This window comes from Orbicella franksi, chromosome 13 (assembly GCF_964199315.1).
Source record: "Orbicella franksi chromosome 13, jaOrbFran1.1, whole genome shotgun sequence".
Lineage (NCBI taxonomy): Eukaryota > Metazoa > Cnidaria > Anthozoa > Scleractinia > Merulinidae > Orbicella > Orbicella franksi.
Genome location: NC_138157.1, coordinates 10,473,567 through 10,500,378, shown reverse-complemented (window position 1 = coordinate 10,500,378; position 26,812 = coordinate 10,473,567). Strand labels below are relative to the sequence as shown.

The following is a 26,812-nucleotide window of genomic DNA, read 5'->3' as shown; positions in this document are numbered from 1 at the left end:
ACTGAAGTCTCACGATTTGTCGCAGATCCACTGAACTGTGATGATCACAGAGACGCTGTTTGTGCACTAAATTACGCCATCGTCTACAACTAGATGACAATGCAGTTTATACTTGAATGGGCTCCACGTGACTTCTGTAATGATTTCTTACTCAACTCTTTTTGCTTTAGTGTAGTCTTTACTGTAGCGAAATTTTTGTAGTCGTTAGTGATCATGAAAGAAAAAGTAAGCGGAACAATTTTACGATACACTTACTTTAATACTTTAAACTTTGATAGAGTCATCCTCTCAAAGGTTTTTCAGAAATTATTTACAATAATAGAGAAAAAAATTTTCTCTGATATAAAAAACGCTGTCATGAAGCCGTTAACTCTCGACTCTAAATTGCCTGCAAGGTCAATGGAAGAATGATGTCAAAATTTACGGTCTTGACTTAGTTACAGATAATAATATGTTAATTGCTATGCAACGTCAGTTAGAAAACATAATTATAACATTTCAAAGTCTTAAATCTTATCTTCTCGCTCGGACTGAGTTGCTTTTCGCAAAGATATTTCTCGACTGTAACAAGAGGTTGAAATGCGATGCGTGGCTTGACAGCAATGAAATCCGGCTGAGTTGGAGAGGTCTAATCGTATTTAAATTTTATAATATTAGAAAACTGCTCTTCGTTCAAGAAAGTAATATTTTTAAAAGTAGCTCCACAGAACGATATCTTGGGATGATAATATCGCTATTTTCAGCTTTAGGCTCTGACACTCAGGAGTCAGCATTTCCATGTGGTCAAGCTCATTTTTTTTTTACATAGACTGTACTAAACAGAGCTTGCAGCAGAATATTAGCCATGAATCGCTTAATATTATTTAAGCAGAGATTGAGTTTGTATACAGGTACTTGTATTGAGCAGGGTGCTGAACAATTGCACGGCTTAAGGCGAAACCAGTATCAACCGGCGTTGCCTAACCGTAAAATGTAGCAATTTTATTTGCGTTATTCTTGCCAAATTTAGCAAAGTTACGTATGCAGCAATAGCAGCCCGATTGTTAATTCCCACTAACTAGCTGAAAACGTTATTACATAGAGAGTTAAGCACAGACACTATGAATATCGAGGAAGTAAAGTACTTTCAAATTTCCCTGAAGAGTTTGATGACCGACGATATTTCTGTTCTTCTGTGTCATAAATGAATTCCATGTAAGTATTTTAAAATAATTTTTCCGACGAATTCAGTTGAAGATAATACAATATTGATTACAATTTCTTTTATTTTGTGTCTTAAGTTACATGGAGCGTCTGGTGCTGGTTTCTGCGCCTGTCAATTACATTTTTAACAATTTCTGAGTTCAGCTCATTTTTCAGCTTCCAGTAACTTTCGCCGAATTCAGATCTCACTGAGCTGCCAGTTAAAACTACTGAGCAATTCAATTCTTAGCTATTACATCCATCCCATCCATATGAAGTGATGAACAAGAACAAAAATATTGCCATCTAATAACCTCAGTGTTCAGCAAGTAAGTGGGAACAATCGAGCTGCTATCGCTACATCGTAACTTTACTAAATTTGTCTCAAAAATTAAAAACGCAAATAAATCTAAATTTCCCTGAAGGGTTTACGGACGCAATTTCTGTTCTTCCGTGCCATAACTGAATTCCATGAATGACCTTGTTAACAATATTTAATTTTGCGACGAATTCAGTTGAAGATAAGTCAATACTGATTACAGTTTATTATATTTTATGTTTAAATTAAATACATGTATTGCTTTTATACACCAATCAATGTGAACGGGCCTACGACATGCATCGTTAACTATCTTCCCGTGAATATTTTCTTTCCGTTTAAATCAGTTAGATGCTATAATCTTGGATGTAGAGTATGCAGCTACACCGGTCTTAAACCTATTTAGCCGTCAACAAACAGAAATCCTAGAGTGCTATAATTTCTCCATTATAACCAATTCCTGAGTCTGCCAATGTTCTGCCAAAGACTTAAAATTTACTTTGTCTGCAAGTTTGTCACATTTTCTTGTGATATAAACAGAGCCAAATACTTCCTTATACAATGTGCCCTCTCCTTTTCAGTCCTGGCCCACACGTTTTTCATTTCCAAGAAAGAGTAATTTATTCACAGTAAATTTATAAGAACCATTAAGTGGAATTATCAAGCGGTCTTCGCATTTTCTTGACTTTCTTCGCAAGACGGTGGTGCAGAAGTCGTGTTGTCCAAACTCGATTCCTTCGCGTCACGTGGTACAACTTCAATGCTTGCTTGCAAATTTCCTATAACGTTATTATTGTCAACCGCTTCTTCGTATGAAGGAGGTACCATTTCTTTGCAAGATGATTCCGACGGTGTTTTGACTTCGAAGTGATGAATCGGTCCCAGCTGATCGTTAGAGCCAGCGCTTAAGGCAGTTCTATTGGCGTAGCGTTCTGCTGCGATCACAGCCTCTTCGCAAATTGTGTTTTCAACGAGCTTGTCTTGGCGTGAACTCCAGATTGTAATGAAAAGTAGTAGCAATCCGCCGACAGCTACGATCACAGGACCAGCAATTTTACAGCTTTTTAAGGAAGCAGTGTTACCCACTATTATTAAAACAGAACCAGCTATGACAAAAATAAGAGGAGTTAAGCGGAGCAGCCGGCTGAGTTTGTCTCTACTGGTTAACCTGTGCATCTTTCGTTTCTCTGTGATGACCGGTCAGCTCGATGGAGAGAAGAGATTATTTGTCGTGTTCCTTCGAGAAAAGAAGAGCAGAATGTCAATTACGTTTAGAGGTGTTTTTCCTTTTGTTGATGTTTTGATCGTTATTGCTGACGTTTATGGTTAATTAGTCCCGTCTAGCTGTCATGCATAAGAGATGATCGTAGATATTGGATAGGTTTTATACATAAACAGTCTTAAAACTTGAAACGCGGTTATGGTTTTATGTTGCTTCCGGCACAATTTGAGGCAGAGAGTATAGATACTTTGCACTGTCTCGTCGTTTTCAGGAATGGCTGGGACGGATACTCCGTATTTTACTTTGCTTTGATCACGGTGGCACAACCTCCTGAAGCACAAAATTCAACTGCTCGTTAGGCGCTCGTTTGTTGACGTCACTCCATTAAGAACTTAATTAGGCAGAGTGGAATCTCAGCCTGAGGACAAATTTACTCATTCATCAACTGTCAGGGTCAGATTTTAGCATATTGTTTTTCTACAATTCGTATGCGCAAAAACTTGTAACGTAGATAATGAGAGAACTGAAATAACTATGTTTGAGAAAGTTCAAGTAAAGGAGACGATGAAGGAAGGAAGGAACTTGGCGGGGTGGAGAAGTGACAAATTTGATCAGTAGCTTTGAACACTAGAGATCGCAGTCCAAAACCTATTATTTTATGGATTATTTTAAGTTTAAAATCAAGTTATATTTCCCTTTTGAATAAAACGCCGAAGCAACCGTGTTCTATGGGTCTTCTATCAGTGGACAGCATAACCCACTGACTGTAACTATCAGTTAAACGTGCTATCTGATTGGCTGCGCTGGCGCTGTTCAACGATCGATAGACTGCAGCAAGTCCGACTTGACATCAACTTCGCTTTTTCGTGAAGTTTCTAAACGAAAACTAAGTTTTATTTAAAAGATTGATTAGTGGGTTCGGCTGGAACAATTATCAGACGGTTTCGCCCTTGGTGTCTATCCACGTTGAAATATTAGGCTCAAGGCTTCAGCACTCGCCAACTAACGGCCGATAGAAACTTCGAACTCGTCGTCCAATTGTTAAATAGAAAACGTTCACGGGAGAATCAGTCAGACTCGCTAATTTTATAATTGCATATACTGCGTATCTGCAAGAGCTAATATATGAGCCGTAGTATAGAGAACCGACTTTTCCCTTATTGTTCACCATGTTCGTCTTCTCACTCCGCGCAAACAGAACCGGATAAAACGCTAATCAAACCTAGTGTTCTTTGCACCAACTAATTCAGCCATGAGAACCTAGACACAAGTTCCATGAAAGTGAACTGAACCATGATGTTTCTACTAACTGGGCCATAAAGACCCTGGGAGCATTGTTAAATAAACTTGACTGTTATACTTACCAGCTCTAACTGTGTTGGTTTGTTACAGAGTCAAATATTCACTTTTTTCCGGGTGTTAAATAGCCACGCAAATGGGCGGCTACGTCAAACACGGCAATGAATTGAAATAATAACAATAACACGATTGAGACACAGAAACTTAACAGACGTCACCGGAATACATGCTTTTGCTTGAACAGAAATGATGCAACTGAAACTTCCGCTGTTGTCGCTGGAAGTTCAAAGTTGTAAGATCATAGATTTGGCAGTACGTTTTACTTGCTTTACTTCATGAGCTATATGTATGTCAAAGGCTAATCTTCCCACCCAAGATTTTCTCACCCTCTTCACAGTGATTGAACATTAAACTCGTGGCTTTTGTCTGTACTTCGTGTTTATCTCAGTTTCAGTTCAGTTGCCTCACGTTAATTGATTGGTTCGCGCGCCGTGCGGTAGTAAGCAGAATTCAATTAGCGAACTATCGCCCCAGGTAACGCTATCATTTGCGAGCCGAAAAATGAGCGAAAGTTTGGTCAAAAAGTTTGACAAAGAAAGTTCGAATGATCACAACCCTTGTTTTAAATCTGGCTGTATTAACGGGCCGTATTAAAGGGATTCTTTAAGTAAAGAAAATGACTGACTGAACTTTCGCTCGCGGCCAAAAACATGCCAAGAATTGAATAAAGTGGTCGTAAATAACGAGATGGCCGTATTATCGTGGTGGCCGTAAGACGGGGTTCCACTTTAAAAAATTCGACGGTAAAAAAGTGTACGAATCTACGTGACGTTTGAAGTAAAGACTCAGGAAAGCCTGACTGGTTTTAACGGTTAGTTATTCTGCGGTTGTTAAAATCGTTCTCATCGCGGTAAATAACGCGACAGTTCAATATCCGTTGCAGATTGCATGGGTGCGTCTGAAATTGTAAGGTTGTTCACGTGGTACACACAAATGCACCTCGTGTTGCATGTCAAATTACTGTGAAGTGCGGTGTGAAAACAATCTTAAGCGTTGTGTTGGTGAAAGTAGAAGTGGCACTGATCTTCTTTGACACAACTTTGCTTGGCTGATACGATTATTTGTGAAATGGAGTTCGACTTTGCTTTTTGATGAAGTTTCTAAAAAAATGCAAGTTTTATTTGATTGATTGATAAGTGCATTATGCTAGAACAATTAGAAAGCTTGCTCCCAGTGGCTATCCACTTTGACGGTAGTAGGCTCGGCGCCTCACCACTCGCCAGCCAACAGCCATAGCAACCAATTGTTGAACAGAAATTAAAACAATTGCCGGTCGGGCGAATCAGTCAGACTCGAGAATTTCACTGCTGAATAAGCTGCGTGCTTACAAGAGCGAACAACATGAGCCGTACTGAGCCAACTCTGTCATGGAAATCTGATTTTTCTCTTATTGTTCACATTTGTTCGTCTTCTCAGTCCGCCCAAACTGAACCGGATAAAATGCGGATCGAAGGTAGTGATCTTTGCACCAAATAATTCAGCCACTAAACCGCAACTTAAGTTCCATGCTTTAGCTACTAACTGGGCCATGAAGACCCTGGGAGCATTGTTAAACTGACTGTTTTACTTACCCAATGTGGCTGTGTTTGCTCGCTACAGAGTCAAATATTCGAAATAAAAAGGAATAAGTTGCAAGCCGTGTTCAGCTTCTGGCAGTTTCATTTTCTTCATCAGTATTTTCTGCGTATTTAATAGCCGCAAATGAGCGGCTACGTCAAACAAAGCAATGAATTGAAACAGTCACACGATTGAGACACAGGAACTTAACAGACGCCACCGGAATCATGCTTTCGCTTGAATGATGCAACTCTAACTTCCGCTGTTGTCGCTAGATTCAAGATCATAGATTTGGCAGTACTTTTCAGTTGCTTTACTTCATGAAGGTATGTCAAAGACTACTCTTCAGTCCCAGTTGACCGCAGCACACAAGATTTTCACACCCTGTTAACAGTGATTGAACATAATTCACGTGGCATTTTGGTCTCTTTGTGAATACCTCAGTTTCAGTTTTGCATCACGTCAGTTAATTGGTTCGTACCCTTGGGGAAATAAGCATAATTATTACACGACTAAGTTAATTCAGAGGGCCAATAACTAAAATCAACCAATCAGATTACCTCATTGCCGGTCCAATATTACCTCAGTATTGGACCAGGCACTGCCTTGAATGATCCCGCACGACCATTCTTTAAGATTGTTTGGTTGTTTCTTAGCTTACGTATATACGTCTCATAAAGAACTTGTTTTCAACATAATAGATTCGTCTTTTCCTATGTCAACTAGCGAAATATCGCCTCAGGAAACGCTAACATTTGCGAGATGAAAAATGATTGAAAGTTTCGTCAAAACACTTTAACGAAGAAAGTTTGAAACAACAACCCTTTTTCAACTATGGCCGTATTAACGAGGTAACCGTATTAAACTTTAGAGGGGTTCTTTAAATAAAGAAAATAAGTAACTGAGCTTTTGCTTTGGCCAAACATGGGGCAGAATAAAGTGATAAAGTGGTCGTAACAACGAGACGGCCGCGTATTAAAAGGGTGGCCGTAAGGTGGGGTTCCATGGTAATTCTCTTCGACGGTAAAAAACTGTATGAATCTACATGACGTTTGAAGGAAAGACTCAGGAAAGCTCCACTGGTTTTCACGGTAACTTATTCTACAGTCTATTCAAATCGGTCTCTTCCAAAACAGCACGGCGCAGTAAATTTTAACATCACGACAGTTCAATATCCGTTGCATATTGCATCAGTGCCTCTGAAATCGCAAGGTTGAGCACGTGGTACACACAAATGCACCTCGTGAAGTGGCACGTGTTGAGTTACTGTGAAGTGCGGTGTGAAAACAATCTTGACTGTTGTGACGGTGAGAATAGCAATGGCACTGAAACTGCTTTGACACAACTTTGATTGGCTGGTAGGATTATATGTGAAACGGAGGTCAGGTCTCCTTCCTGTATTGTCCTGTATTTGGGACCATTACATGCAAGCTATGCTCTTACGTAAAACCGGAAAATGACCGCCCTCAGATCCGTTTGTATATTTACACGGTACCTTGCAGTTATACTGATCTCTATTTACTGCCTCGTGCGTAAATAACGATTAAAAGCCAAACTTTATAATCCATGTGGCCTGGCAGTCATGGCTTATTTATACTGTAACAGCTCAACATTCCCGCCCACCGACCACTGATTTTTAGTTGTTGAAACGCTCAACACGTAAAAAATATTTTGCGGTTTCAACAAATGCGTTCTTCTTGGTTGCTGTTTACCTCATCTGACTTATGCTCTACCTTTACAGTCTATTCATTCACCTTTCACAAATTGATGTATTTGTGCCGGAAATGGGAGAGGATCAATAGGTTGATTAATTCCTGCTGTTTCAAATCGGTATCAACCATCTACGGCGTTTCTTATCAACCATCTACAGTGTTTTTAAACTCCTGGCGATATGGAACTACATGTCACAATGGGATTGTAATGGACCACTTAATAGCTCTCTGTTATATCGATAAAGAATATCATTTTTCTTGAAAAAAAGGCACCAAATGCCTTTGAAACTTTGAAATTTAGCCCGTTTCGTCCCCATTTTTATACGTCGCAAGAGATGATGAGTAGAATTTTTACGGATTAACAAGAATGTTCGGGAAAACTTTACACGACGGCTTAATGCATATTTTTAAATACTACTGTATGCATACACCCCACAAGCGTTTAATGCGAAGACTCTTATACCAGGTGCCAGTATTTCCGTATTGCTGGTTTTCAGTGTCACGCAATTCAAAACAGAGCAAAATAAAAATCAAAACCGGTCAATAGATAAAGTCCAGAATCTGGGAAATGAAAGAAGGTAAATATGCAAAGAATCTCGCCAAAATTCTGGTCACAGCAATTTTTCTTATGCGAGATATGCGGAGAAATTTTTTACCCAAATTTATAGAGATTTGTATGGAGACGCCATGCTGGTGCCCATCCGTATGGGCACCAACATGGCGGCCGGAAACCAACAGAAACATCTGTCACTGAGTTTTGCTACAAAAGCGTGATTTTATCTCTCGAGGAACTCTAAAACATTAAAATAATATTTTTTCTAAGACATGAACTGTTCAGATAGCCAAGTTCCCCGAAATAAGTCATTTTTTAAACCATCATGACAGCTCTCTAGGCCGTCATGTAAATGCCGCGTCACGCAAAAGCTTAGAAATTCAAGGGTAGTGTATCACAAAACCAAGAACCCATTCGGAGCAAAAATTTGTATGAATATTAGTTTTCAGCTGCTCTTATACATCATTTAAGTAAAATCTCAGGAAGATCAATAGTTTTGTACTGAGACGCCGGCAAATTGTAAAACCTAAAATCTATGAAGTCTAATCGGTTAGGCTAGTTCTCTCGATCTCGGTCAAACTAAACACTGGATCCTAATTCCGTAGCTAATCAATACCTGCACGAGCTCCTCAGAAAGCTTAATATGCCCCGCACTGTGTCCTCCGTGATGTCTTTGATAGTTTCACAGCGATCTGGCTTATTTTCTTCCCTCGACAACAAGATCACCTGACCCTCGTTAAAAAAATGACTATTACTCTGCATACTGAGAGACATCTATCTTTTTTTAATACATCAGCGGACCGCCGTAGGCTATTTTCCTGACAGACAAATTCATCATTTATTTAGTGCGCCAAGTGTAGACCAAACTCGATTCCTTGTCATCACATGGTACAACTTCAGTGCTAGTTTGCAAATTTCCTACACCTCTATTATTGCCAACAGCTTCTTCGTATGAAGGAGGTACCATTTCTTTCCAAGACGATTCCGACGGTGTTTTGATTTCGAAGTCATGAATCGGTCCCAGCTGATCGTTAGAGCCAGCGCTTGAGGCAGTTCTATTGGCTTGTTGTTCTGCCGCGATCACAGCCTCTTCGCAAATTGTGGTTCCAGCAAGCTTCACTTGGTGTGGATTCCAGACCGTGATGCAAAGTAATAACAATCCACCGACAGCTACAACCACAGGACCAGCCATCTTGCAGCTTTTTAACGAAGCAGTATTACCCAATAGTATTAAAACAGAACCAGCTATGACAAAAATAAGAGGAGTTAAGCGGAGCAGTCGGCTGAGTTTATCTTTGCTGGTTAACCTGTGCATCTTTGGTTGCTCTGCGCTCTGTGATGGCCGGGTTAAAATGAAGTCAGCTCGATGTAGAGAAGAGATTATTTGTCTTGTTCCTTTAAGAGAATAAGAACAAAATATCAATTACGTTTAGAGTGACTTTTCCTTTTGTTGATGTTTTGATCGTTAATGTTGCTGTCTATGGTTGATTAGTTCCGTCTTGTTTTCTTGCATAAGAAATGATCGTAGATATTGGATAGGTAAATCATACATGAACAATCTTAAAAGGTGAAACGCGGTTATAGTTTTTATGTTGCTTCCAGCACGAAACGAGACATAGCCTATAGACAAGTTGCACTGTTTTGTCGTTGTTTAGAATGACTGGAACGCGTACTCAGTGTTTCACTTTGCTTTGATCACGTACCCCCAGTGGCTCAACGTACTGAAGGAGGGGGGCATGGGGGCGGCGAGGGGGGGGGGGGTAGGAGGAGGAGGGCTCTAAACACCGCAACACCGCAAGCAAATTAACAAACACCGCAATCACCGCAAGAAAAGTCGACGAAACACCGCATTATCGCATAAGAAAAACAATCAACACCGCAAAACCGCAAAGCCCCATGCCTGAAGCACAATATTCAAACTCGTTCGGCGGCGCTCTTGTTTGTTGACATCGATTAAGACTGACTATAAAATTAGGCAGTAGAATCTCAGCGTGAGGACAAATTTACTGGCATGTATCAGCTGTCAAGGTTAGAGTTTGGCATCCTGTTTTTCTACAATGCCTATATCAACTTTGCAACCTTTCTACCTAGTAATGCCGACAGAACTGAAATAACTACTATGAGGGAGGAAGGAATTCGAACGAGGTGGGGGTGGGGAAGTTACGTACAAATTTGGTGGGTAACTTTAACCGCAAGTGACTCTATTAATTTGAAGTGAGTCAACTACGATTTCTTAAACCCTTTCTTTATTAACCGTTATACTCCGAGAGTCTCCCCGAGTTCTGTAAGAGCGAAGGATTGAAAAGTGAACTGAACCATCAGGGCAGCCGACTTGATTGAATCGAAAAAAAAAGTCGAATAGACTAAGTGCTTTTAAAAGTCAGGAGAAATTTTGCCTTAAGAAGAGCGCAGAAGCAATCGTGTTCTTTGGGTCTCCTATCAGCGGACAGTATAACATAACCCACTGACTGGTATCAACAAAACGAGCCATCGATCTGATTGGCTCGCTACACTGGAGCAGTTCAATGATCGTTAGACTACACCAAATTCAACTTCACATCAACTTGGCGTTTTCGTGAAGTTTCCAAACAAAAAGTAGTATTTTATTTGATCGATTGGTTAGTGGATTTAGAAGGCTTGCTCTCAGTGTCAGCATTCACTTTGGTATAGTGGGCTCGGGGCTTCACTACTCGCCAACTCTAATAACAGCCGATAAAAACATCGAGCTCGTCATCCAGTGGCTAAATAGAAAACAACTGGAGAATCTAGTCTGTCAGACTCGCGAATCGCTGTGTGCCTACAGGATGTAATACACGAACCCTAGGAACGTGCTGAAGCAACTCACAGAAGACTGATTCTTCCCTTCTTCTTTAGCATTTTCGTCTTCTCAGTTCGGATAAAACGCTAATCAAAGCTAGTGATCTTTACACCAAATAATTCAGCCATGAAAACCGCAACACAATTTCGATGCTTAAGCAACTGAGCCATGAAGACCCTGGGAGCATTGTTAAACTGACTGTTTTTAAGTGTAGCAGCTCTCGTAAGCTTGTAATTTTCTTCATTATTAGCAGCTGTTATTGTTTTAGCGCTAGGTGCATTGTTTCTGTTGCTTGTTCATTGTTCTTGCAAAGGGTAGCAAGCCATTCATGTGAGACCTTACGAGAGCTGCTACATCACCCGTTTTACTTACCTACTGCAACTGTGTTTGCTCGCTACAGAGTCAAATATTCGAAATAAAAACAAATAAGTTGCAAGCCGTGTTCAACTTCTAGTAGTTTCATTTTCTATATTATCGCTTTCCGTGTATCAGTTAATAGCCGCAAATGGGTGACTACGTCAAACAAAGCAATGAATTGAAACAATAACACGATTTAAACACAGGAATTTCACAGACACCACCGGAATGCATGCTTTCTCTTCAATGATATAACGCTTGCTTCAAAGATCCAAGATGATAGATTTGGCAGTGCAGTTCAGTTGGTTTACGCCGTGAATTTATGTCAAAGGCTGCTCTATCCATCCACGATTTTCACACCCTCTTCTCAGTGATTGAACATTCATCTCGTGACATTTGGCTCTACCTCATGTTCATCTCAGTTTCAGTCTTGCTTCACGTCAGTTAATATTGGTTTGCACGCTGTGCGGTAGTAAGCATAAGTCAACTAACGAACTATCTCCTCAAGTAACGCAAGCATTTAGGAGCCGGAAAATGAGCAAAAGTTTGGTCAAAAAAGTTTAACAAAGAAAGTTTGAATAATCACAACCCTTTTTTTCACATCTGGCTGTATTAACTGGTGACTAGATTCAATTGAAGAAACTGACTGACTGAGCTTTTGTCCGCGGGCCAGAATAAAGTGGTCGTAATAACAAGATGGCGGTATTAACGTGGTGGCCGTGAGGCGGGGCTCAACTTTAAGAATTCGACAGTAAAAAAAGTGTTCGAATCAGTATACTTGACGTTTGAAGGAAACACTCAGGAAAGCTTGAGTGGTTTTCACGGTTAGTTATTCTACGGTCTAATCAAATCGGTCTGATCGAAAACAACACGGTGGAGTAAATTTTCACATCACGAAAGTTCAATATCCGTTGCATATTGCATGGGCGCCCCTGATTTCGTAAGGTTGTTCACGTGGTACACAGAAATGCACCTGGTACAGCGGGTGTATGTTGAATTACTGTGAAGTGCAGTGTGAAAACAAACTTGACTGTTGTGTCGGTGAGAGTAGCAATGGTACTGGAACTGCTTTGACACAACGTTACTTGGCTGGTATGAATATTTGGAAAACGGAGGTCACGTCTCTTGTATCTGGGAGAATTAAAAGCTATGCTCGGATGTAAACCCTGACAATGACCTCCCCCAGAGATAGCTGTGATTCACTCTGTAATCCATCTGTTTATTTACACCGCACCTTGCAGTTATACATCTCTATTTACTGTCTCTTGAGTAAATAACGATCAAAAGCCAAAGCATGTGACCTGGTCTTGGCTATTATCAACAGCCCAACATTTCCGTCCCTTGACCAGTAATTTTCAGTCTCCGAGACGCTGGGCGAATGAAAAATATTCTGAGGTTTCAACAAATGCGTTCTTCTTGGTTGGTGTTTGCCTCACCTGACTTTTGCTCTACCTTTATCGCCTATTCATTCACCTTCCACAAATTGATGTACTTGTGGAAATAGGAGAGGATCAATAGGTTGATATTCCGGAAGTTTCAGGTCGGTATCAACCGTCCACAGCGTTTTTATCAACCATCTACAGTGTTTGTAAACTCCTAGCGACATGGAACAACATGTCACAGTGGGATTGCAATGGACCACTTAATAGATCTCTGTTATATCGTCAGAACTTCATTTTGCATGAAAAAAAAAAGACACTACATGCCTAAATTTGACATTTTGAAATTGAGCCCGTTTCGTCTCCATTTTTGATGCGTAAAATTCATCGAAATCTTTAGTTGCAAGATCAGGAGCAGAACTTTTGCCTATTAACTAGAATGTTCGGGCAACTTTGGCATGAATCAGAGGATATTTTTAACTAACACTGCCTACACCTCACAGGTGTTTAATACGAAGACTCTTAAACCAGCTCTCAGTTAGTATTCTTAAAGAGACGCCGGCAAATTATAAAAATTAAAATCGATGAAGTCTACTCGACAGCTACACTAGTTCTCTCGGTAAATTTCAACACTAAGTCCTAATTCCGTAGCTAATCAATACCTCAGAAATCGTTTGCGTGAGTTCCTCAGAAAGCTTACTATACCCGGTGCTGTGTCCTCCGTGATGTGTATAAGTAATATGAACTGTAGTCTGTGGTAGTCTCACCCCGATCTCGCTTATTTTCTTCCTTCGGAAACAAGATCGTCTGACCCTCGTTAAAGAAAATGATTGTTACTCTGCATGCTGAGAGACATCTATCTTAATATTTAAACGCATCAGCGGACCGCCGAAGGCTGTTTTTCTGACAAACAAATTCATGATTTATTCAGTGTCAGTGTAGGCCCAGTTAAGCTTGACAGAGAGAGAGAGAGCGAGAGCTTATCTACGAGCAATCTCTATCGACAAGCAACAGTAACGTCTTTTAATGGCCTCGTACCAGACTTGTTTTAGTGTATGAGGTGTTTGCTGGCGGTCGGTTTGATTCGTTTGCCACAGCACTTTTCATGTATCCTGGCAAATATGTAAATTAATACATTTTAAGCTGAGCCGAAAATTCTTTTAATAACTGTAATAGTTGTGGCATTATCATAGCCTTAAAATGGACGAATTAAGCGAAGTTTGGTACAGTGGTTATCACAGACGGCTTATTACACACAGCTCATGTCAGCTGAAGGCGGCCATCGCTATCACAGTGTTAATTCTATGCGGACTTTCATTGGTGGTTATTGGAGTCACAGCTGACAGTTTGCAAATGAAAACAGGAGGTTATACAATGTGTACTTTCGGAGTGATGGCTGCAATCTGTTTATTTTGGTGGCGTTATTTTAAAAGGAGAGCACACGCGTCGGAAGGTGCAATGCGAATAAACGAACTTCAAAGTTCTACGACTCAAAGTGTTGAGTTGATCGAGTTAATACTGCGAGAACGACAGAGCAACAACGACGAGTCACAGACTAGTAACCTATCGTCATCAAGAAGAGAAATCAACTTTCTCTTGACGAGAATGATTGGCCATCCACCGTCTTACGAAGAAGTAACCACGAATGACGACACTATTGACGCAACTACGCAGACCCAATGTGTAGCTCCTCCATGTTATACAGATGAAGAACAGGAGACGGATGCGAATCCTTGTCCACCATCGTATGAAAGTGTTCTCTCGGAACGTGAAATAAGTGAAGCGTAAAATCATAAACAACAGAAGATATTCTTTATACGCACTCGTTTTTACTCTTCAGTACATTTTACCCTTCCAGTTAATTCTAGCCCTCTACTTTTAGTACACTGAATGGGCGTCCACCCGCGCCCGCGATGGCATTTACTCTGCATGGGGTTTACTGACTCTGATAGCCGAGAATTGGCTAAGTCTTTGGTGTGTAAAATTAAGTGATGACTGAGAAATGGGCTTCAATTTTAGCTGACATAGTTGAAAATCGCCGAAAATTAACAGATAATTCCCGCAACCACATCAAAACCCTCCCCTGCCACTGACCTGCAGATCATGACTCGCGGAAGCTGAGTGACAGTCATAGACTTTTTTCGAAATGCGACAAACATCTCCAAGGATCTTGTCTCGCTGGCTAATCATGTTTTTCTCAGACTCTTTCTACAAACTTAACTTATCATCTTTTTTCTAGGCATAGGCAATTTCTTCATTGTTGTTGTGAGATTAGTCCAGATTACCAGGCTTTTACTTCATAAGAAATCTTCAACTCGAAAAGTAACTTTCAAGTTCTCCGTGCTGACACATTCGTTGTTGTGGAACTGCTGAGAATTTGGTGGTGTATCACGAGAGTACAGGGTCCGGTCACAGACCGTGCAAGTGCACGTGTAATTAGGTCGCCATGTCCCCGCTTCTTTAGCTGCCAGCCTTAGTTGCCTTTGCGTTTTGTCGTGAAAACTGTTGCAGGATTATATACAATTATTGGATGAGGTTTTTGTGGTATCGAGAATAATCAAGGTCGAGGTAGGGGTTATCCTTACCGATCACAGCAGGTGTAGCTACTCTGCTCTATTTAAATTTATAACGTAGCCTTAGCGAAGCGCGCGCTCTGATTGGCCAATACGCTCGATCCATTTGCCCGTGGGTTGCACGCTCACGTCAGTTTGTTTATTTGTACTTTTTCTCGGCAATTTTTTCATCGATGTTGACACTTTTTAAAACATAATTTCAATTTTTGTTTCTCTTAAAATACGGAAAGATTTAATCATTCTTCCGGATATGGAGAAGAATATTCCTGTGAGCTACAAAATTTCGAGCTCAAGTGTTTTTGACGGACCTCCACCTAAGAGATTTGCTAATTTAAGCGAGAAGGAGTTGAATCGGCTGGTTGAACAAAGGCACTCAGCACTCGGAGACGGACCAAAAAAACAACAAACTGGTCTGTATCAACCTGTCGAGGTTAGTAATGCATAGCGGGCATTTTAGAGAGAATTTTTCAGCGATTTGGAAACAATAAAATTCAGCACAAGCTTTCACTGTAAAACTTTTCTGGCGTCGAAAGCCATTTAAATGCTTTCGGCGAGCAAAACTTGTACATGAGAGTTTCAACAAATTTCTGTTTCAAGTCTTACATACGAAATCCTTCTGTTGCAAAAGCTTTAAAGATAATAGTTTTTCTGATCCTTAATAAAGGAAGTTTTATCAAATATTGATAGCCTCTGATGAATTATTTAACTTTAGTTCCCTGGCTTCAGTTTTGCTCGATCGCTCGACTCGCTCGATCGTGAATTAAACTCTAGAAATTGAAGAAACAGCTAGCCCTCGAAGGAGCGACTGCATTGTGTATAAAATATACGCTTACATTTCTGACAATTTCCTTTAAGCCTCAGTCTTCCGTTCATTTAAGCTTATTTTACCAAATAATGAAAGAAATAAACCATTTATGTGTTCAAGTTCAGCCTTAGACGCGCAACTCATCAATTTAAAACGAAATGGAAAGGAAAACGAAACTCACAAACCTGCTATTGAATAAGAGCATCTTAAACAGCTCAAAGCCAGGGGTGTTTGTTCGCTTTCTTCTCCACTCTCGCTTTAAGAAATGTCTGGCGCCATGTTGTTCTTTTCTTTTGTCGAAGAGGTCGTGAAGGACAGAGAGCTCAGCAACCAAAAGCCATCATGGCTTCAACCGTGTGCAGTTGGTTTTCAATTCTTCGGAAAACTGATCCAAATTTAAGCTTGACCGCTAACTTTTGAGAAACACTTTTACCGAATGTAATTTTCGTTTGTTGTCAGCTTTACATTTAGGTTAACGAGCAGTTTGAAGTTGTTTGTTTGCCCGAGATCGAGAAAATGCGAACTATAAACTCGCCGCGATCCAAGAAAAATTTTGATGTGTCGCTTTGTCATATTTTTGAATGAACATTTTCGCGCGGTTTATCGCGCTTTTGACTTCATGTAAGCCGGACGATATTCAATATATATCTCAAAAGTCTCAATGTTATAAAAGGAAATGGTAAGCGTGCAGTGTGCAACTATCGAGTTTTATATGCACTTGGGGGGTTTGCTAAACACTGAAGAAGCTAGAGTCGCACGAGGCGATAGCCTCGTGCGACTCTTACGCTTCTTTCGTGCTTAGCAACCTCCCGCGTGCATATATATATATATATATATAGGATATTACACGGTGGCGAGAAGATATGAATTTTATGTTCGAGTGGCAAGAACAATATCTCACGAGTGAGCGAAGCGAACGAGTGAGATATTGTTCTTGCCACGAGAACATAAAATTCATATCTTCGAGCCAACGTGTAATGTCCTTTTTATTATATGGAGAAACCAATTCAACAAAAGCAAACGGCGGGAATCGTGACGTCATTGAACGATACCACACTCACAAAGGTGACATACGGAAAATACGCCACTCGGGTCCCGGATGAAGTGGCGTATGGAATCTACGAGTGGTTTAGTTCCCAGTAAAACAGTCTTCTCCATATAATAAAACTCGATAGTTGCACGCTGCACTTCACGCTTACCATTTCTTAAAGGCCCTATATATCGTGTACATTATGCACACCCATGAGACAGGAGCCCATCTGATTGACGGCTTAGTCAATCTGCGGGAAATTATATCAGTTTTTGGTGTCTTTAGTAGAAACATGTGTCATTGACAGTCCTGTCACCTAATGAAGTATAGAAGTGAATGAAATGTCACTGCGCTAACGACAAAGTGTATGCTAGGTTCGAATGTTTTAGAACTTTTCTGTACGTTTTATGAGCGTTGGTAAAGTTTTCTTGCGCTTAGGATTATAGTTAAATGAACCAGTCGCCACCTTTTTTCCTACGGAGAATTCTAAGCGTGCTTCCACGCGACGGTTTAAACTTGGTTTACACAAGATGACATATTTAACAATCACATAACAATTGAAATTCAACTACTGATATTACACTGGACAGATAGTGACGCATTACATAGAAGACAAAATGACCAGAGCCCGGAGTATAGTAGTGTCAGGAGTATAATAATGTTAGAGTTCACTTCATAAGACATATTCTGACTCTATATATACACTCATACACTTTATGTGCTCTGAGAACATCAGAGGACATTAACTCTATATTTTCTGACGAATTTGCTGACAGCATTTGCTAACTTCGTGATGTATTTTGTTGCATGGACTGCAGTGCGCTGTTTTTCTCGTATTTTATCTACCATGAATGCGCGAAAAGAATCTTCAGAGATCTGGATACGAGAGTATCAAAAATCTTTATTATTGTTTTATAATTGTTTTATTATTTTATTTATTATTTTTTAATTGTTTCATTATTGTTTTATGCACAGCCTCTCGTGATTATAGCCCATTTTACAATAACTGTGTAAGCTCTCGCGCGCTGATTGGCTCATTTTTATCATCAAAAGAGTACAGACAGATAAATTTTTAATTTATGCAACCTTTCAAGTTCAACTTTCAGCTGCCAAACTGTCAACTTTTTAACCAATGAGATTTTATGTTTTTTTAAGTAGCCAATCAAAAACCCAGAAAAGCTATTGACAAAGCTCGCGTCATTTTGAATAAAATTTACTTATCTTTGTTTGTGGCAAGTTTACTGCATCTTTTCCCCTCATTTATTCCCGGCCTTTGACCATTTTGGGGTCTTGTTATTGTAAAAAACAAATTGACGTCATAACATTGTCAAAGTGGCTGTGGAACTACTCGCCTGCGGCTCGTGGTTCCGCAGCACACTTTGACAATGTTATGACGAAATTTATCATCAATAAGAGGACAGACGCATAAAAATCTGACGTCAATTTGTTAATTTGAGCATTTATACTATGCTATAGAAAATACAGCCAATCAGAATACAGGAAAGCCGTTGTATTCTGGACGTTATTACACCCAACTTTTTCACTGTTTGTATTGGCCATTGTACAAAAAGCTATGCAACGTATACGATATTGAGTATCTCATATGCTACTTGGATTTCTCGTGGTACACGATTTTAATTGATGATATCCGACTAGTCACTTTATTTTCTTGGTTGACACACTCGCCTTCAGCCCCGTGTGAATACCGAGAAAATACAAGTGACTTGTGGGATATATGGAGGATATTGCGCGGTGGCGAGAAGATATGAATTTTATGTTCGAGTGAGATATCGTTCTTGCCACGAGAACATAAAATTCATATCTTCGTGTAATGTTCTTTTTATTATATAGACATACTGATGACGGCGTTTTTGACGATTTTCCGAAGATTTCCGACCACTTTCCGAAGATTTCCGAAGATCACACGAACATTGACGAACATTACCGTACATTACCGAAGATTTCCGAAGTTTGCATAAGATTGCCGAAGACTTTCGAGGAAGACTCGAACATGTTTCGATCATACACCAACGAATTTAAATACAATTTAAGGTGGCTCCCTAGAGTATTTACGAACACCCTTCCCCTCCCCATAGAGCGCGAGTTAAAAAAGCATTTTCCTTTGAGCGCGCCCAGATAACTTGAGCTTTCGTCCTATGCTCGTGCAAGAAGACAAGAGACAAATTTGAAATCAGTGAAATCATCGATATCTTTACTAGTGAGGATATGGAAAATACGCCACCCGAGTCCCGGATGTGGTTTCGAATTAATTTTATGAGTGGTGAATTTTCCAGTAAAACAGTCGTGTCCGTATAATAATATACTTTAATTAACTACTGCATGGTCGCAGGGGAAACATCTAGTTTTGTTTCTCAAGACGAAGTGTTTCGTTATGAAGAAGTTTTAGTGTAAATTAATAAGGTAAGATGAATTACTCTACCCCCAGGATAGAACTAAACTCAAGAACATGTCAAAGTTTCTCAACCCACATTCCAGTGCAGGTCGAAGAAGTAAACTAGCCCCAACCGGGGGGGGGGGGGAGGGGAGGGTACGAAATATATGTTATGTAATGTGTGTGGATATGTGGAATCGCAAAATAAGGACCTCGTAAGTCTTTTTGGTGGGTGGGTCAGCTGATTATGTTTGGAGTATTTATTTTAATGAGCATAAAAAGAAATGAAAAGAAAATGTCAAATCATAGTATCTTCTGGTCAGTGAAAGAGCGACGACAATTGCTTGATTGTCGTCGTTGGCCGACATTTACATTTAGCCATCTCCACGTGAGCATAAATCAGCGAATGAGAGCGCGCGTTAGATTATTCAACTTAATTCCAGCTATATAATAATCCAAGGTATACCACTCGAAAACGTTGCATAACTAATATGTTTTTTCAGAAACCTAACATTACTCTGATATTTATTTTGCGGTTGCCATGGAAGTTAATTTACGACAAACATACACGATTGTTACGTAATCCTGACAATGGTCGATAGTCAAGATTGAATGGATAAAAAGAAGAAAGTGCTGCTTTACGTGCTTGATCTTAATTATGTTAATCATTGACTTTTTTAAAGAAATAATTTAATGTACTTAAATAAACAATAAAACTGGACTCGACTAGACCATACGCTTGCGAATTATCACGCATTGTTCTCACCATGTAGCAGCCGCGAGAGCTCCTGCAGTAGACGTGGACCACCCCCCTTTATGATCTTCGCTCGCGAAGTCAAGCCATGATCACGTATTCAGTACTGAAGATAGTTCACATCAAAGTTCCAAGCTGTCTAAAACAAGTCTTATTTATCATTTTGCTGCATTATTTTTTATTTATCAACAAATACAAGGCGCGCCAAATTAACTTAACGAGGAAGGTCTTGGGAGCTCTTGCCTGTACTGTATTATCGTACGCGTATTCCTTTGCTGCTGCTTTCTGTTACATTTTATTGCTTGAAAAAAATCGTACGTACGTTATTATCGTTTAATTTGGTACATGTCTTCACACACACTTTTCGAAGATACTTTATTTAGCGTGGAAGCACGCTCAGCTTTCGTTAGTTCGCCGGTGCATGCTCCAAAAAAATGTAAGTAATGTACAATTTCCAAAGTCACTAATTACAATAAAAGTTAAAATTACAGCTCTAAAATCCTCCTGAAGCTCAAGTAATCAGTTGACAATTCAAAACACTAAGAAGCTTTTAAAAATATCTACACTGCAGTAAGCTATAAACAGATTTACCAACTGTTAAAATTTACTTTCCGGATTCGTCTCAAAAACTCTTTTGAGCCAGCCACAGCACGAATATCATAAGGTAGTGAGTTCTAGTGCTTGGCAGCTGTTTAAAGATATGACTAGTCCGTATCTAGTAATAGGTTAACTTAAGGTACAGAAAGATTAAAATTTTCCCGCAGGTTATACGCTGTTGTCCCAGTCTTATTTTAATTAATGAATTTTTTGTAATAGTGTGCGATAGTGAAATATGTCTGTAAATAGTGGCAATTAATAAAAAATCTGAAAAAATCTGAAAAATCTGAATCTTGATATTTATTATAGGTTAATGGTTTTCAGGGGCCTATCCAGGATTTTTCAAGGGGGAATGGGGTACGGCTGGTCACCTTGGAGTTGCACATTTAACGAGGCATATCCCCAAAATGTAGCAATTTGAAAATTGCTGCTTAATTGAAAACTGTTACACCACCAATGCCACAACTATTTTAACAAATTACTCGTAATTACAATGACGTACCAATCCAATTCTGCCAAAATATTCACAATCTTTTCAATTTTCATTTGCTTCTTCAAAAGAGGGGTGGCTAACCACCCAATTCACCCCGCTAAATCCACCCCTGATTTTTTTAAAAAACCTTGCATTAGAAGAGGTCAGGCGTATTTATGTTGATGTTGGTGTTTTGGAACCGCTACGTGAAAAAAATCATTTTTAAAACTTTGACTGACATTGTATTCTTGGTACTGGAAAATTGACTGAAAACAAAAACAAACAGAATTAATTGCCATGGAAATTAATTAAAAACAACCTCACATTATATAACTATTATATACCCAAGGTCACATTTCATAACTTCCGCTTAGCACGCCGTAACCAAGGCTGCGCAAGGCATATTCTTACATCCTTACATAATGAAGATACTCTCCAACCAACGCAAACATCACACTTTGTGTTTAAGCTGAGCCAAGAAGATCTGGGCCAAGACCATGGACAAAACGCTCCCTGTAGAAGGTACGGTGTATGTAAAAACATTCCCTTCTTAGTTTTTCTGGTCCGATTCTATTTGATAACAACCTTGATGTATTCTGTCTCAAATCAGTTAAAAAAAAAAACATTGAATCGGTTTTATAGATACCACAACTCGGGTGACCGTTATGCAATCAATTTTGAAAAAAACTATGTTCTAAGTTTTCTGAGATTTAGAACGGTCTAAAAAAGTCAGAACTCAATATTTTAGTTTGTCCTAGTCGTGGTTTAGCATACGAAATTAAGATATTTGTGTTTTTTGTAGGTAAATACATAATTTCGACCTGTTAAATTAGCCTTTGGTTACCCTCGGCGAGTGCGTTCGGTACAAAATCCTAGCGGAACCGTGCAATTAAATGCAAGAAACGAATAATTCATTTTAGATATGACAAGGTTAAAAGCCCCAACCAGTATAGGAGGCTATCACGAGAGCGAATAATCTAATTGTTTTAGTATAAATCTACTAGTCGTTCAAAACAGACACTTCTTCACAGACACTTCGAAAACACAAAGGAGCGGCCGTCATTTTGTTATAAACAAGGGCACACTGCTACGCTACTCACTATGCATCACAGTTTATGTAATAACCCAAGTTATTCTCGTATTTTGATTGGTTCTCGCCTATGATCTATTAGAGGACAGACGCACGACTGACGTCATCATTACAAAGTTTTTCCCTCTGTGTTTTAAAATGGTGGAAAGTTTTGAGAATTTAGGTAATATTTTATGTGACTGGGCAAAAGATAAGGTACAAAGAAGTCTTGTCGAGGCATTGAACAGGTACGAACAACGATAAGAAGGAAGAAGAAAGATAAAGCCGTTTCTTTTTTGAAAATGACTCAGAAAAAATACTCGAGCAGTCTCCCAGTCGGTAGTCGAGCGAGACTACTGAAACAAAGCACAAAATTGGTCTTGGTAAGCCGAGAACCATTGCTTTATCTCGAATTTAACAAACCCAATAAACAAAATGTTTATGAGATTAATTTATTCAAAAAAATCAACTTTCTCAGTATCAAAATAACTGTTGACACACTGATTAATGTCAGGAATGAAACATCAAAACATCACTTCTTAAACTCAGTTAAAATAAACACATATGACCTTGCTTTCCGATGCGAATGTTCCAGTCCGTTTCAGGGCACAGCAGGAAGCAAAGTATGGCTCACTACAGCTCACGGCCAACTGTATCGCAGCTAAAAGGCGTCTCCGACACTATTTCAAACTGATTTGAGAATCACCAACCACAGAGGACACAATTTTCCACCATCACTGACGCTCCTTTCAGTCAAAACTCGAATCGAATAGCCTCCAGGTTGACCGCAACCGCAAGTTTTCCGTTGCAATATTCAAGGCAACGTCCAAGCTTTTTGGCTCACAGGGCTGCTCTGATGACAATAAACTGACCTGACTTTTCCAGCATTTTCTTTAAGATTTGTAGATTTCGCAGTTCAATTCTGCTTTCGCTGTAAGTTTTCATTCCACGAGAAGCGACGTTCAAGTCAAGTTTGACAGTGGCTTGATTTTCCTGGACCAATCACGTACAGTTCTTTGCTACGCATAGCAACCAATGAGGTTGCTTCATTTTGTATAGATAATAGATTACGTCAAATGGCTTTTTTGGTGTTCGCCAAAGTGGGCAAAGGCCGGCTTTCGAGTTATGTTGAAAGATTTTGAAGTAAAAAAAGCTTTATATGTAGTAGTTTGTTTCGTTATTACATAAAACAAATGACGCACGGCAACACGGAATCTATTTGTTAAATAGATAGTGAGTAGCATAGCCAATCAGAGAACAAGAATTTGTGATAGAACGCTAGTAGATTTATACTATTAACACAATAAAATAGCTCTCTTCCAGGCGTTACTTGACGTTTCTTTATGCAAGAATGAGACCATGGTAAATTTATACTAGAGCAATTAGAACATGATTGGCCCTCGTTTCGTATGAGTGATAGTCAACTCAGCTCTGCTTCGTTGAATATCTTCTCTTAGAAAACTCGGTGTTTTAGTCAAGTTACAGAGGTACAGCGCTTTAGAGCATACTTTTTACAGGGTGTTTCCTGTACATGATCTAAAAGATACCTATGAAAATGCTATAAAAATTCAATTGACAGAAAAGACGGCAGACAACAGTGATGGTACATTGATATTGACTAAGGAAGAGTCCCCACAGGATGAGAGCTCAGCGCATTCTTGCGAAAGTGACAAGGCATTTTCATCTCACGCGCAAGTGCAAAAGCTGGCTGACGATGGAGATGTGAAACAATGCGAGGCTGAAGAGCGCGCGGAGATCAAGCGTCAAGAAGAACAGTTGTTACCGGCTCCACCCTCGGGAAATCTGGTGAAACTTGTTTTCGATGCAAAGGGTGTTCGTTTGGCATTAACGAACGATAAATGAAACTGTAATTGTATGGGTTTTGACTCTTCGAAGACATACAATCGTGTGTCCCTATAAAAATGACAAAAGCAATCATAGTACACGAACAATCATAGTAAAAAAACAATCACGGTACAAAACAATCATAGTACAAAAACAATAACTGAGACGCAGTGGAAGTTTCAAACGATATTTGGAAGACCTTAAGTCATTCTACCAATGATATATGCACTGGACGAATGGACCTTTGTTTAAGAGTCTTAGGGGCTGTTTAGGATCGAGCATATAGGGTAGTCCTAGTGTGCTAGGTTTACCCTAGCGTTAAGGTAACCAAGGGTTACTCCAGCGCCAGGGTTACACTATCTGCCTTGTAAACTCTCTGCTTGGGACAACTCCCTTACCCTGGACAACTTTTCACTGGTTTCCAGACCCTTTTGATGTCGTTAACAAACTGTCATCATCACTTCAATAGCAAGGACCATGATCTTTCTTCCATCCGCTTTCTGGAATCCTTTTTTCCAATAAGTACCTTTTACTAACCGAGTTCGAGGGCCGTACTTTAAGTTACGGACCGAGTTTTTTCCTCATTGATTTATGCATGGCCCAAGCGCGGAGCGCGCGGACCATAAATCGAAGGGGGAAAACGAGGATCCGTACCTTACAGTACGGACCAAGAAGACGAGGTTAGCCGGTAAGATATATTTATTATATCTCTACTGTGTGTCTGACGGGTTCAGGAACGATTTCTATTCACGCGGAACGGCTTCAAATTTCTGACGCACCTCGAAAGCAAAACGAGTCAATCTGAAATCGTTGTTAAGTAACTCTTGAGTCGTTAGCAAGTTTTAATGCACAATTTCAGAAGTAAAAGAAAGTTTTAGCCTTTTACTTGCTAAAAAGTTAAGAAGACTTGGCGATAAATCAAGAAACATTTTGGCAACAAATTAAAAACGGCTTTAAATTTTAGCGGGCCGTACAGTAGAATACGGCCCTCTAAATTGACCAATCACAGCGCGTCTACTAACTGAGAGATATAATAGTGTCCTGTACCACTGATCTGTATTGCCAGGTTTTCATCTTAATCTTCTTCCTCAGATTACTCTTTTTCGTCTTTTCACAGTGCTGAATTGTATTGCAGCAACTTGCGTCGTCGTCTAGTAATAACAAGGTAACACGAGCATTCCATTAGACTGGAAAAATTGCAAAGCAGCAAGAATAGGCAGCACAGAAAGGAAAGTCAAGTTCGCTGGCAGACTGCACTTCAGTTGTCGGCCGTTCTGTTCATGTACATTCATAAAGTTGTCCCGGGTAGTAGGGCTATCCTACCTGTGAAATTTTGCTGTTAAACTCTTTGACCCTCCTGCTAGGTTAACCCTAGCAAAGGTTTACCTTTCCTGCTTATAAATAGGTGAGGCAATAGAGGCAATAGCTCTGGAGACGGGAACTTAACCAACCAATTGCAAAACTTCGAAAGTGGAAATGCTTGTACTTGGGAAATTGCCCGAGGTTGTTTCCCGCGAACTTTCAAATTGATCGATACATTTTATAGTTATTGATCAGTACAGTATAAGAAAATCCACATTTGATAATTAATCATTAAGCTACTAATTTCATTGTGTCAGAGAGTAACTCAGTAAATGGTATACCGTGTTGATTTCATGTGTCCAGTAGATCAAAGGTTGAGCAATCCTGACCAGATTGATGGCTAAATATCCATTGTATCCGTGATCAATACTGAACTAGGATCACGTGACTGGGTTGGAGTGCTATAACATAGCTCTTCTTCTGTTTTTTTCATTTTACCTGAGATTTTGTAACGACGCTGTTTATAATTATTTAGCTGATGAAATGCGATCAAGGGGTCATTAGTATATAACATTAGACGAGCGACGCTGTAATTATTTTCAATTTATTTTCGTGTATGTGTACTTGGAGCTGCGTTAAGAAGAGGATAAATTAAACTAGATAAGGTCGAAATCCAGACTTAGCCACGGATTTCTAGTGTCTGCAAGTCAAGCGACTTCCGCAGAGTTAATCGGTTTGCGTTCATTTGCCGCCAGTCAAGGTCAGTTTTCGAGGAGAAGAAGGATGAAGAAAGGATGAAAACTGAATTATTGACATCATGCTCAATATTGTACTGACGAATCAGGAGTCCATGTTATGAGCTCCTGACGAACTTGAGTCAAAGTTAAAGATGCTGGGCAACCCATGGCCAGGGCACTGACTTTGTATTACTAAGAATGAGACACAAAGAGCTATAATAACTCCATAGAGGACCATAAAATATTGAACCGTTAGTCGTTGTTATAATCAAAGTCCGGCAATGCCACCTTGACGTAGAGGAAAATATTTAGAGTCATTTAGATGAATAAATTAATTTTGGAAGCACCGGACATGCATGTGACACACTTACGGTACCCTTTTCATTAATTCAGGCAGTCAGCATGATCGAGTTGACTGCAACAACTGGACACTGGACGCCACAGGTGTTTATCCGAGTAGAATGTGAGATCCATTTTTTCGAAACGCGCGCTTTTTTACGGCAACTGCAAAACTGTTATATTACGTCCGGCGAGACAACAGTAATAGCTTAGACCAAGTAATATATTATACGTACGTAAACTAATGACACAGCTAATCCTAAGAGAGACTATTCGGACGGATGTGTCGAAAACGAAGACCCAAAAACGAAGATCGAAGGCCTAAGACCCTGTGGTCTAAAAGGAAGACCCACTGGTCTAAAACGAAGACCCTGTGGTCTAAAACGAAGACCCTGTGGTCTAAAACGAAGACCTACTGGTCTAAAACGAAGACCCACTG

The 26,812-nt window shown here is 39.7% G+C and overlaps 4 protein-coding genes across 6 annotated transcripts in view; 3 read left to right on the top strand and 1 right to left on the bottom strand.

Moving 5' to 3' along the window:
* The window catches only part of LOC145465016 (uncharacterized), a 286,590-nt gene that overhangs the window by 43,141 nt on the left and 216,637 nt on the right, over positions 1–26,812 (top strand). The gene's annotated exons all lie outside the window — the stretch shown is intronic.
* The window catches only part of LOC145465339 (uncharacterized), a 191,500-nt gene that overhangs the window by 24,575 nt on the left and 140,113 nt on the right, over positions 1–26,812 (top strand). The gene's annotated exons all lie outside the window — the stretch shown is intronic.
* LOC145465542 (uncharacterized) lies at positions 1,792–6,089 on the bottom strand. Of its 3 annotated transcripts, none has more exons than XM_081449322.1 (2): positions 5,654–6,089; positions 1,792–2,738 (listed from the first exon to the last, which is right to left on the bottom strand). In XM_081449322.1, the coding sequence occupies exon 2, from the start codon at positions 2,675–2,677 to the stop codon at positions 2,162–2,164; it is 516 nt and encodes a 171-aa protein (XP_081305448.1). In that variant the 5' UTR covers positions 2,678–2,738; positions 5,654–6,089; the 3' UTR covers positions 1,792–2,161. The 3 variants fall into 3 exon arrangements, with proteins under 3 accessions (XP_081305448.1, XP_081305447.1, XP_081305446.1); XM_081449321.1 differs by lacking the exon at positions 5,654–6,089 and adding an exon at positions 4,088–4,120; XM_081449320.1 differs by lacking the exon at positions 5,654–6,089 and adding an exon at positions 4,088–4,106 and having other exon boundaries at positions 1,792–3,053.
* LOC145465941 (uncharacterized) lies at positions 13,406–15,590 on the top strand. The gene has a single exon (XM_081449710.1). The coding sequence runs from the start codon at positions 13,659–13,661 to the stop codon at positions 14,244–14,246; it is 588 nt and encodes a 195-aa protein (XP_081305836.1). The 5' UTR covers positions 13,406–13,658; the 3' UTR covers positions 14,247–15,590.

Bases quoted from the DNA above. Each gene is read 5' to 3' on its own strand.
- LOC145465941 (XM_081449710.1), top strand. From the start codon at position 13,659: ATGGACGAATTAAGCGAAGTTTGGTACAGTGGTTATCACAGACGGCTT.
- LOC145465542 (XM_081449322.1), bottom strand. From the start codon at position 2,677: ATGCACAGGTTAACCAGTAGAGACAAACTCAGCCGGCTGCTCCGCTTA.